This window comes from Simochromis diagramma, unplaced genomic scaffold (assembly GCF_900408965.1).
Source record: "Simochromis diagramma unplaced genomic scaffold, fSimDia1.1 OVJJ01000531.1, whole genome shotgun sequence".
NCBI lineage: Eukaryota > Metazoa > Chordata > Actinopteri > Cichliformes > Cichlidae > Simochromis > Simochromis diagramma.
In genome coordinates, this window is record NW_024387353.1 from 1620344 (window position 1) to 1633560 (window position 13217).

General features: G+C 40.2%; 1 protein-coding gene across 1 annotated transcript in view; it reads right to left on the reverse strand.

Annotated features, from left to right (window-relative positions):
• Positions 1-13217, reverse strand: part of trpc5a (transient receptor potential cation channel, subfamily C, member 5a) — a 193947-nt gene that overhangs the window by 104285 nt on the left and 76445 nt on the right. The window contains exons 2-3 of the mRNA XM_040007056.1: positions 2978-3019; positions 341-443 (exon numbers count right to left, since the gene is read on the reverse strand). Coding sequence (XP_039862990.1) covers positions 341-443; positions 2978-3010 — 136 coding nt within the window. The 5' untranslated portion in view covers positions 3011-3019. The remainder of the gene's footprint in view (positions 1-340; positions 444-2977; positions 3020-13217) is intronic.

Genomic DNA, 13217 nt, shown 5'->3' on the forward strand with positions numbered 1-13217 from the left:
ACTTTAGAGTAAAATGCTCTGTGAGGTTGTGATCAGGTGACTGAACTAGTTTCTTTGCTTTGAGAAACTCTTGGGTTGCTTTTGCAGTAGACTTCACGCTATGAAGCTGTGTCCGATTAGTCAATGAATTGCTGGTTGCAGCATCTTGTTCAAGGACGTTTTCTGCAGCACACGTTGCAGAGACACCTGTGTACTGACACTCTGACTGACCAGCTGCTCAGCTATCAGAAAGTATAAACTCAGCATCATTTAACGGGTGAGTGGATCAGTAGAATGCATTTGTGGAGGCAACTATGCGGCTAAAAAGAAGATGGCTGTGCAAGGCTGTGTGTGCATTTACCTTTCTCTACAGCTGTGAGGTAGGCCCGCTCCTCAGCAGACAGCTCCACCTCAGCACGGACAATCTGAAGTGGGATGCGGTCACGGTACGGCGAATATGTCGCCTAAACCACAAAAACAGAGGACGACAACATGAGGCAAACTGCATGTAAGTAGAGACATGAACAAAAAACAAAAAAAACATATGAGCCAGTTATGTTATTGAACTAATGCACATGCAAAATAAATTTTCACCAAAGTTTCACCCGTGTAGTGGTGGGTACACAGTTGTTTTGCCAAAATACACCCATCATGGGCATAAATTTAGGTTTTTAATAATTTATTCAAAACTGTTCTTTTTCCCAGAGTGGTCTAACTGTACAGCTTTAATGACTTTAAACAAAAAGAAGACCTGGGTGTACAACGTATAACTTATTTTGAATTTAGAGTCAACAGTATACATACAGGCTCAAATATATACATACCATTATATCCCATTTATATCTGGCACAACTTGCATAATTTTGGCTGGATATTTGACAGCTCTCGGTGGTCAAATGTAAGACTTGGTGGAGTTTGAAGCATAGTTAATTTGTTTTTAACAGGGTTGAAATCGAACCTTAATATTAGCCTGCTTTATCCACTCTAAACCCACTTCAGGTGTGTGAGGTGAACTTGAAGAATTAGGAGATAGCACTCCTCCATCATTTTATCCACTTTACTACCAGTGGCAAAAACAGCCCCAGAGCATGACGCTACAATCACTATGCTCGCCAGCTGATGTAGTGGTCTTAGGTCTGAAAGCCTAATTATTACTTCTCCAAACAAACCTCTTGTCTTTGTTGCCAAATAGCTCAATCAGCTGACCATAAACCTTTCCTGCAGATGGCATTTGGCTTGACTATGTGGGCAGCTGCAAATTTCAGTCGAGCCTTGAGCAAGGGATTTAAAGCTGGCTTCACTGTGGACAGTGACCCTGGTGTTCCAGCAGTTTCCAGTTCATGCCAGGCTTAAGCTCTGGTATTTCCTGGGTTGATTCTTAGCATCCTAGCCAATTTGCTCTCAATTGAGAGTGACAGTTTGGGTCTAAGCAAAGTGGTGAAACATCCAAATTGCTTGTTTCATGCAACTGTTTGAACTGATCTTGGAATCAGCAGTCGTTTTAAGCTCTTAGTTTTTTGGACATTCCCAGTGTTCTGATGTTTACTCAATCCAATGACCACTGTCAAACAAACATTTTATATGTGTAACGAGAAACTACCAGCTGTAGTAAAATGTATACTTTCCACCCTCTGTTGACAAAAACAGCATTCATAAAAAATTCAAATGTGCGTAAAAATTTCTGTTTTTTTTTTTTAAAGTCATTAAAGATGTTTGCTGTATTATTATTATTATTATTATTATTAAGAATAGTTCACAGAAATCAGTAAAGGCATCAAACTAATATGAAATTCATTCTTACGATGAGCAGATTTAAAATGACAACAACTTTAACTTTATTGTTAATTGATTTTTTGTTTGTTATTCGGAAACTATACGAAAAACATTAACATTGAAATTTGTGTTGATCATGTATATCTAGAAAGGGTTAATACCATAAAATTTCTTGGTGTGATCATTGATCATAAGGCCTGTTGGAAATCACACATCACTTATGTGAGGGTAAAGTTAGCTCGGGGCATTGCTGTCTTGGGGAAAGCAAAACAATTTCTGGATAGGAAAACATTGTATGTGTTATATTGTGCTTTACTATTACCATACGTGAGTTATTGTGTAGAGGTTTGGGGAAATACATATAAAAGTAATATTCAGACTATAATCATAATGCAGAAAAGGGCCATTAGACTAATAAATCAGGAGGGGTATAGGGCTCACACAAACACACTTTTTATTAAGACGGTGAAGTTTAAAACAGTGCAAATAATATATAAGGCAAGGAAAGGGATGTTACAAATCCAAATAAGTAAATGGTTCTTAGAAAGAGAAGGGAGGTATAATTGTAGAGGGAAGTGGAAATTAAAATTGCAAAGAGTAAGAACAACATTGAAAAGGATGTCTATTTCAATTTTCTATTTCCAGTTAAATTCTGGAATGAGTTACAACAAGAAATAAAAGGTTAGTAGTGATACTAACCAGTTTAAAATAAAACTCAAAAAATAAATTTTAAATAAGTATAAGAATGAAGAAAAGGCAATTAATGAAATGAAATGAAAGCAATATTAGGAAATCTTCTGTCTCTCTTGGCCACTTAAAGGGATCAGAAGCAGTTCTCAGGATGACTGGAAAATGAAACTACTACCATTGGATAGTTTTTTTTTGTTTTTTTTTTAATACTTCAGTGTATTTTAATGTGGTTTTCTTAGGGCAATATGCTAAAAATTATTTCTGTCTTTAAGATACAGTTCATTTACCATCAACAAGATGCAAGCACACTGAAACTCTCCAAGTGAAGCCTTTTCACTCAGGTATCTTCTCCACACCCCACTGTAAACCCAGCAGAGTGATGGAGAGGCTGAAACACCAACGTGTCTGCTTTGTGCAATTCAGAACTTCTAACTTTGTGGAGATGAACAAGTTCCAATTACGAGAATGAGGTTAATTTTTACAAATCAGCACATCTTGTAAGTTTGTTTCAGGATCAAGAACGAGTTTGACTCACCTTTTTGTAGTACAACTGCGTCATGGGATTCATCTGGCCAGTCTGGAAAAAGGAAGAGAGAGCTGTGTTACTACCACGAGTGGAGCAAAAACAGTGTGAGGTGAAAGACAGGCGTGTGGACGGCTGCACAGGTTTGGTCCAGTTATCATTACGGTCAACAGCTGAAGCCATAAGAGCGGTTGCGAAAGAAAGCTCACAGAGGTTAATCGAATAACGTGCAACCCCGAGCTCAGGATTGCAGACACCTGAAGTCTGCATTGCTTAAATCCAGACTCGTCAGTTCATGGACATTTTCCACTTGAGGACTTTAGCTTCTGGCCACGGAGAGAGCTTAAGCATTATCGAGGAAGAGCTTTTACTACTGCTGCAATCGTAGCGCACAATGCTCCATGAGTCATATTGTTCACACTGACACAGCACATATGCTTTTTATGAGGATCATTTTATTTCTGTGCCATTTTCACTCAATGGTGTTATCATTAAAGGAGAACCATCACCTCATAACTTCAGGTTTTATGTAAAAATATTCAGGCTTTATATTTTCTGTAGGGAAGTAATCTCGTGAACAGCTGTTTCTAAATCTCAGGTACAATCCACACAAGAAACGCCAAAGATAATTCTGCCACTCCACCAACAAAAAACTGAAAAAGGATTTACTCCATGCTCATTTACTCAATACACGTTTCAGATCATCAAACAAATTTAGCATAAGGCAAAGATAACCGAGAAAAAAACAGCATTTTTTTTTAAAGGCCCCCGCCATTTCAGGCTGGGAAAAGTTTGCAAACCGTTGCCGTCTAATTTCTAAATAAAGACTGTCAAAATGCTGCAATCAATAAGTAAGTCTGCACCAATGAGTGCAACTCACCTCTGACACGACTCTTTGCAATAAGGGACTCGACCCAATAAACTGCAGACATTTTTATATAAAAAGCAAGCATGCCAAATGCCAATGTAAGTTTATTATTATTTGTATGGGAATTTTTTGCATTTCTGTTTTAAATCTGAGGTTTGCAGCACTACACTGAATTTGCACTTCTGTGTTTTTAGATGGACAGACAGCGAATTTTGTCTATTTATAACTGTTGACTGCTTTATTCTCACAGACTTAATATAATTGCCAGGTTGACCCCATTCGAATCGTAACATAACAGCATGCTGACTAGTCTCTCTTTACCACTATCTTGTTGCGCTAAAGCTACTTTGAAGAAGGCAAAAGTGTGACTGGTTGCAGACCTGGTTCCGGTCTTAGAAGGAGCCACTTCAAAAGGAAATGAGATCACAAATTCATTGCACACAGTTACAGCAATAACTGTGCTCTTTCTGTGGTCTCTAACCACAAAATGCTATAATTGTAGCATTGAGCAGGTTCACTCTCAGTGACATCATGTGGAGCAAAGAGTAGAAAAAAAGAGCCTGAGAGCTTTTCGCTCATAGAGACTCCTTCCATATACAAATACAATATGAAGATTCATTGTAGTAACAACACATGTATGACAGAAAATAAGGAAAAACATAACAGGTAACCAACACCGATGTCTTTACAGAAACCATTAAGTAATTCTACTGGATTTATAGTCACTGTGGAAGACTTTAAAAGCAGCAACGAAGACCTAATATCTTCAAATCTACTTATGGCTTCAGCTAATTCTACCTGATACTTAAAGAGAAGCTGACACAATGAGCGACTGATGGACGAGTGGACAGCTGGAGCAGTGCAGAGTAGCGAATCCACATACATTCAGCACAATACACAGCATGCAGGATAAGCCTCCAGTATTAGTGTCTCCAGACTCATTAATACATGTAATCCCCATGAACCACTGACTCCTAGAGAATGTTTAGAAGCTCTTCATATTTGCACATCTGTGCGTGTGATTGTGTATGTTACAAATCACATAGACACTGCCCAGTAATTACCCCACAGTTGTTTACTTTAACAGTAAGCATTGAGGACGTTTTCCTACACTGTGTGGCATTAATAATCCAGCGGTAGGAAGCCATCAGAATGAGAGGGGGAAAAATGCAGATAACAATCTTCACGTGTCTTTGAGTAAGAAAGAGCAAATTAATGAAGCTGCTGGTTTGAATACTGATGTAAGCAAAGTAGTTAAGATCTTACTCGCTAATTACTGCTGTGGTGCTTCTGTGTGAAAGAAAAAAACACAACTCTTTAGTCAAAAAAGAGCAGTTCTGTAAGTCAGGAGAGACAACAGAATGAAAACGGTGGAAATCAGCACTGTGTTACATCTGAATATCATTAGTCACACAAGTTAAACACAGAGGCCAGGGGCAAACTGCAGTCAGCACAGGTGCTCATTTCCAGCTGTTCTCTCAACGGTATAAACACCCGAGGAGGTAAAAATAAACTACAGACTGCAGAGTTATGCAGAGCTGACTGCAGTAAACAGGGAAGGCTTTTGAGAGCTGGTTCTTAAAGCTCTGATGCCAACAAATTTAATAAGGAACCTTTAATCACCCTTTGCTTGCCCTCGTTTTTAACTGACGGTTGCTCTTTAGAAAAGCTGCTATTGTAAGTGGTGGATCAGATCAGCTGTGGCAAACCCAGATCACATTAGTTCAACACTTTAATCTGTGGATGTTCAGTTAGACATGTTTGTGTCGGGCTGGAACTTATCCCAACAGTTAGTCCAACCAGGACAAGTAAACAAATGGTCACATCCATGCCTACACCTAATATAGAATCGACAATTAACCTAACAGACAATCAACATTTAAAATGGCCTGCATCATGTAAGACTAATGTTAGGTGTCTGCTTAGGATAATTCGAAGCTTATTAAGTTACTGATGGCCTAGAGACCAGTTAGCAACCCCTTGAAACATTTGGTCACTAAGGCACAACTAGTCCTAAGTGGTTGGCGACTGCAGTCAGGTTGCTGCCAAGTGAAAACCGGTTCACAAAGAACTGCAGCAAAAAAACATTTGTGATTACTTTGGTTGTTACCACAATCCCCTGCTTACCCACAGTTTGCATGGAAGATACCAACTTGTCTCCAATCACTTGCCAACCAACCATTAAGAAGTCCTAAAAATTGGAAAACTCTAAACCAGAAACGGGAAATCTTTGCCTTCAAAGTAAAAGTTGTGGCACATCATGAAACCACAATTTTTCAAAGGGTGCGACTCTTACTTTTAAGGCAAATGGTTATACTTTCTGGTTTGTGTCACACTTTTCACAATTTCCCTTCCATAGCAACTTCCACAAGACTTCTATACAAAATATATGCGACTTCAATTTTTTTTCTTCCCACTCTCACCAAGTGCTTGGTCATTTAGGAATTTGCATAGTTTGGTTTTTCTGAATTGCTGAAGGGCTTTTAACTTATAATATTTTATACATTTTATATTGTAACTGGCTTAGACATAATTGTTGATGACGGCATTGTTATGATTTAACCAAAACAGAATGAAACACCGCATTTCTTTTTGAGTTTTGTCTTTAAAAACAACTAAAAATAAAAAATGCTGATGATGAGCTTAATTGTCACATTAAGATAAATGGCCTGCATTTGTATAGCGCTTTTCTAGTCCTTAAGGACCCCAAAGCGCTTTACACTACATTCAGTCATCCACCCATTCACACACACATTCACACACTGGCGATGGCAAGCTACATTGTAGCCGCAGCTGCCCTGGGACGCGCTGACAGAGGCGAGGCTGCCGGACACTGGCGCCACCGGGCCCTCTGACCACCACCAGTAGGCAAACATGGGGTTAGTATCTTGCCCAAGGATATTTGGCATGCAGCCAGGAGGCAGCCTGGGATCGAACCACCGACCTTCTGATTAGTGGCTGACCTGCTCTGCCACCTGAGCTACAGCCACCCACGATAAGAAAAACACTAGTAAGCAACGGAGTTCTTCAAACTCTAAAGGCTTTAAATGTAGACTCCAGTGATGCTCCAGTCTGTGACCAGCACACAGACTTATGGACATAATCTTGCAGATGATGACAGATATGCTAATGTCACAGATGTGGGTTAGGACTCAGTCTGACACTGTAAAATGAACCTATTATTGCTGCACCGATATAAATCTGCATTTCAACATGGCTGTAATTGGTTTGGTGACGCAGCAGAGAGGGAAGAAGATGCTGATGGAGCACAGAGAGATATTTTTAGAGGCTCTGCCATTTGAACACGAAGAATGGGGGAAAAAAAAAAAAAAAAAAAACACTGGGCTTTAGTTGGTGAGGGGTATGAGCAGACCTGGTTTTACAACAGTGACTGAGGAGAAAAAAGAAGAAGTGCCTGCTGGTCACAAATAATGATGTAGTTCTTGTACTTTGTTCAGGTGTAGCTAATTTCACAGTTCATTATCTTCGGTGTGTAAACATTAAATGGCACATCTCAGAAGAGAATAAAAAGTCAAAATTTGATTGCTGGAGAAAACACCAACAACAACTCAGTCTGCCATCAGTCTGAGACTGAATGGGGTCAAGTTGGCAATGTGTTTGTGATAATTCAGTGATTAACTGTGATAAATCAGCAATAATCACCAATCTGTTGCCATCTGCTGTGATCTACATACACATAAATTTATATTATTTACATATCCAGCGAGAACATCACAGATTTGAAAGAGAAACTCTTTCAATTCTTCCATGAACAGTGATGTAGTTGCCGCAGGACAGCAATTTAATCGTAATTTAACATTCGGTTTGGCTGTGAAAAAAATAAAAATAAATAATCAGTCTGTGCAGAATGAAGTTTCCGTTCAGGACAAACATGCAACATGATCTAGAAACAAACTAGAGATAGAAATTACAGAACTGATTGAACTACAGTAAACTGAACTTAAACCACCATCTCACACATGCACCTCGATAAACACACTACAACACTTTTTTCACATTTGAATCAGTAGTAGAGTACCTTCTAGGTAAAAGTACCTACAGAAACAGTTCCAACATAGAAGAAGTGGTTGAAAGCTGAACAATACAAAATAAAGGCCAATAAATTCAGGACTTTAAGACCAATACTGATATTTGGTGATTTACGATAGGCATCCCAGTGTAGCTCACCAGTTGAGCCACATGGCTGAAATGCATCAACCTGGGTTTAAGTCTGGCTCTTTTTTACTTGCTACATCTGGTCCCTCTCTCCCCACTTCCTGTCAAATCAAATCTACCATGTAATGACGGTAAAAATGCACAGTGCCCTCTGGTGGACAGTAGACACATAACATGCTTGAAGGGTGTTTCTCCCATCCCGTTTTTACTTAAATTCTCATTTATTGGTCACCGATATGTAAAAAAAATAAATAAATAAAAAAAAGGTAATATTGGCTAACAATATTGGTTTGGCTGATAATAAACTCCAACAAATATAACATGTTAAAAAAAGGATGACTTTACAAAAACAAATGAATAAAGTTTATAAGCTCTCTGGGTCAAACTCAGACAGCTGCTTAATAAAAACAAGACCAAAAGGTATGCTTGTGTGAATATAGCCATTTATTAAAATTTATCTGAAATGGATAAAAAGCAGCCTAAAGAACAACTGAAACACAGGAACACTGTGTCAGTGATGGATGCATCACACAGCGATAGCAGAGTTTCTTGTTTCCGTCTCATCCTTGAAGACCTTTAATGGAGCTTAAAAGAAGTCTTCAGTGCTGACTCACTGCCCTCATCAAGACACCAAAGATTTAAAATACTCAAAGTCCACACACACACACACACACACACACACACCTCATCCTGTCAAGTTCAAGCAGTTTGCTTCTTTGGAGAAGAGCGACAAATCACTGGCACAAAGCTACAAGTCCTGAATTCTAAATGTGACCACAGAGTCCACTGTGAATGACCAGCTGTCAGGTTATCTGCGCGCGCGGATAGTCGTGGTTACAAATCAGAGATTTCTTCACCTGAGAGTGACGCAACCGGCTTTCTCTGCTGACACTGTCGCACTTTCACAGTATTAAGTTTGTCATGGGGAAAAAGAAGAAGAAGAAGACGTCGCCGCTGTCAGTGGCCCCTTTATCAACAGTTGACAGACAAATTAATACCTCCAGTTACCACCATTGTCAAGTCAACTGAAAATGACAGTTGCTGACTGGCAGAGGCCGTTTCCATGGTGCTTTGAAGCACAAGCGCTACCGAGGGTTTTTACACTGAGTACAAGGTCGACCGTCATCCCCAAATCCTGAAAGCACTTTGGTCGTTGCACCTCAGATAATTTATTTCTGCGTTAATGAGACTGATTAGGCTCTATTAGCCACACAGGAAGGAGGGAAGAGGAAAACGCCGTGACCTCGGCGTCATGACTGTGTCTGCCCTTTGTGTAATGAGCTCTAGTTTGCCGTTTTGATGCAGCCGATTTATTATGCAATGAATTCATTCACGGCCAGGGTGACCTTCACACCAGTAGAGGACTGGACTGGATCAGGATTCAGGATGTAGAGCGGTGAACCAGTCTGAGCTGAGCTGGACTGCAGCAGACAAAGCTGGACTGTAATGTAACAGAGTGAAAGTGACTTGACTTGCATTAAGTGCAGTTTCATTTACTGTGAGTGGGCACTGCCAGGACAGTTTCAGTATGAAGGGTGGGTGAGAAGATGAACAGAGTGGTGTCCAGCAAGCAGCTTTTTTTAAACTATTGATTTTGTTTGGGACACCTAATACACATCAGCAAGTTGCTCCTCAAGGGAAAGAGAGCTAAAAAGTGCTGCCCCAAGGCCTTTTATTCAAAACTGAAAAGCTATTGTAGTAAAGTAGCTCATGTCTTTATCCTGTCTTTTCATGTCTTTATCCTGTCTTTTCATGTCTTTATCCTGTCTTCCTTCTCCCACCCCAATCGGTCGCATCAGATGGCCGCCCCTCCCTGAGCCTGGTTCTGCCGGAGGTTTCTTCCTGTTAAAAGGGAGTTTTTCCTTCCCACTGTCGCCAAAGTGCTTGCTCATAGTGGGTCATTTGATTGTTGGGTTTTTCTCTGTATGTATTATTGTAGGGTCTACCTTACAACATAAAGCCCCTTGAGGCGACAGTTGTTGTGATTTGGTGCTGTATAAATCAAATTGAATTGAAAAGTCCAGGAACACAAGTGTGGAAGTGGGCATAATAGAAAGAGATAAGAGGCAGCTGAGCTCCTAACAAAGAGCAAACAGGGATGGAAACATTAGTGGCTTTACCCAGGCACAATTACTGTTTCTCATGCAAATTAGCAACAGACTCTCGGACTAAAGCAAGTAGGCAAAACATTTTTAAAAAGGCAGCGGCATTTGTTAACCAGCCTAGAAGTCTGCAGTGTTGATGTCTGTGAATGTGCTGAGGGTGTTAAAGTCTGTAGTGGTACTGATGGGTGAATGCAGAGCTAAACTTTAGCTCAGTGCGGATTATGGAGAACCAGGAGAAGGAAAAACATCATAGTTTGTCTCCCTTTTATGTAAATACCTCATCAATAATGTAGCTTTCATCATTACCGTCTCTAAAAAACTCAAAAAACAAGACATGTCTGCTGCCGTGCTTTTCTTTGGTTTGCAGCAAGGTTACTAAATCTTAACTAAAGACTAAAAAGTAAGTGTGGAAAAAAAGTTTAAATATTCATAAAATAAGGAAACGTACAAACAATATTACAAAAAGTATTACACTTAGAAAAAAATAGAGCTGTCTGAGAGGTAACAAGTAAATGAAACTAAAGTGAATGGAGACTAAAAATAAAATAAAAATAATTAATCACAATGGCTCTGGACTGAACATCCAATGTGTGGGCAATAATGCAGAACTTTATTTAGCCACTCAAAGGTTTATTAAAGACCGACAGTCAGTGAGTTGGTTGTAATGGAGCTACAACAGGACAAACACTGCAGGATCCTCCACACTGAGAAGTTTGCTGTTAAATGGACTAAATCCAGGTTGTTTGTGGTTTAACACTTATCCTACGACTGAAACAATGACATCACCGTCTTGCCCAAAAGTGGTCCCAAACCAAAACAACAAAAACAGAACCAGGGATGGAAAAACAATGATGTTGATTCCACGTTTACTAGCAGGTCAGTTGGACTCAGAGCAAAAGAAACACTGTTCATATGGCTGCATTAGAGATCGTTCCATTAAAGATTTAATACATTAACGGGAAACTAGTTTTGGTTGCCATCAGGCTGTGACTGAATCAATCAATAAATAAATATATACAAAAATTTATTAATAAAAAAAAAAATCAGGAATCATGTCTTGTCAATTAATTTCTCTTTGCTGGAAGTCCCAGATGGCGACATCACAGATTTAATGTAGGCACGGCTATTTTAGGGGACCGGTTTAATTTAATGTAGAAACCCTTTATGGGCGCACACACACACACACACACACACACACACACACACACACACAAAGCATGTTATCGATAACCCGCTCACATATTAAAGGATGGATCGGTGCAGGCTCACTCCATCTACTGAGGGACCGTCACCAATTAAATAAGATTATAACACAAAATGAACCTAAAAGAAGATTGATCTAATTAAGTTACACTCTCTCACCAACCGATGGGAAAAACGTGTATATTTTAGCTTCACGTTTCACAGGCATTCATTTTCTCGTGCCACATATATCACACTGTACACGACTGGGAACATTTTTTATCCGTACGCCTCATTTTTCTTGTTTTTCTTGCGGGCTGTTTTGGGGAATAATCTGTTATATCCTCCTTCACGGTTGTTTTGACAGCCAAGCGGTGCAACAAATTATGCTTTTCATGCATCCCAGTATAGATGTTTTCCTCTGGCAGGTCACTGTGTGACAGAAAGAAGCCAGAAGCTTTTAAATCTCACCAAAAAACCCAACAAAAATACCCACAGCAATTTCACCATTCCCTGCCTCGGACTACTGAGCGAAGCCTTATGTTTACTGCTGCAGAGCTCTTGCTGCCCCTTTGCTAATTAACTTGTCTCCCCCCCAGTAAGAACACAGGCAGGAACAAACACACAGACATGCTGACTCTGCTGCAGAGAAACAGCAGTTTGCTGATTTAGCTCATTTCTGCAGTTGCGTCTGACTTTCTGGCTCATCGCTTACATTTTAGGACCCTTCTTAACCTTTAGGGGGAAGTTCTGAAAAAAATAAAAATTCAAAATAAAATTCACTAGAGATTCAGTTATTTAACTTTTATGAAAACAGGAGTTACACAAATCACGTCTTACTCATGCTTAGCCGAGTGGCTAAACAAGAATATTGTGCATTCACAGAAGTGGAAGTGATGGGATCTGCTCGTGCCTGCAGGTTATTGTTGATGGCTGAATTATAATAATAATAATAATAATAATAATGGATTGGATTTATATAGCGCTTTTCAAGGTACCCAAAGCGCTTTACAATACCACTATTCATTCACTCTCACATTCACACACTGGTGGAGGCAGCTACAGTTGTAGCTACAGCTGCTCTGGGGCAGAGGCTGCCATATCGTGCCATCGGCCCCTCTGGCCAACACCAGTAGGCAAGTAGGGTAAAGTGTCTTGCCCAAGGACACAATGACCAGGACAGAGAGCCCAGGGATCGAACCGGCAACCTTCCGGTTACAGATGCGATGCCCAACCCCCTGAGCCACGGTCGCCCCCGTGCCACTGCAGAGTTAAACCCAGCCACATTATGTGGCTGGGTTTAACTCTGCAGTGGCGGGCGGGCAGTTGCTGGAATGCAGATGCGTTTAAGATCTGCATAGTGAGGAGGAATTTCTGCTGACGGCTTTACAACGCTCTACTGACTTGTGGTACAGCACTGCAGATAAACCCTCTAACTCACCTCCTATCTTACTCCTTCGCTCCCTCTTTCTCTCCTCTTGTATTTTATTTTTTACAAAAGTTTTTCACCACCCACGGCACACATCCATCTATCATTAACTCCCTGCCCGTGCTGCTTTCCTCTCTACCCTGAACTATGTTCCCTCTTCCGATCTACCCTCATCTCTTCTCTCCTGCCAGCTTTCCCACCTGCGTTTTGTGCGTGCAGCTATTTGTAACCACTCTTTATTTCCTCTCTTTCTTATCTGCCTCCCTCAGACGTCTCTCCAGCCTGAACATCCTCATTTTTCACTTCCTGCATCTTTAAATGTTCTTGTTCCTTCATTTATTTTTTCCTTCTTTCTTTGGCTCTTGTTTCCATCTCAAACTCACTTCTCCTTACACTTCTAATCTTTCCTCTGTTTCCGTCTCATTGCTTTTGGGTTGCTGTTCCCATCTCGCTCTTCTCTTGGCTACAGCAGAAACAATCCTCCACAGCTCT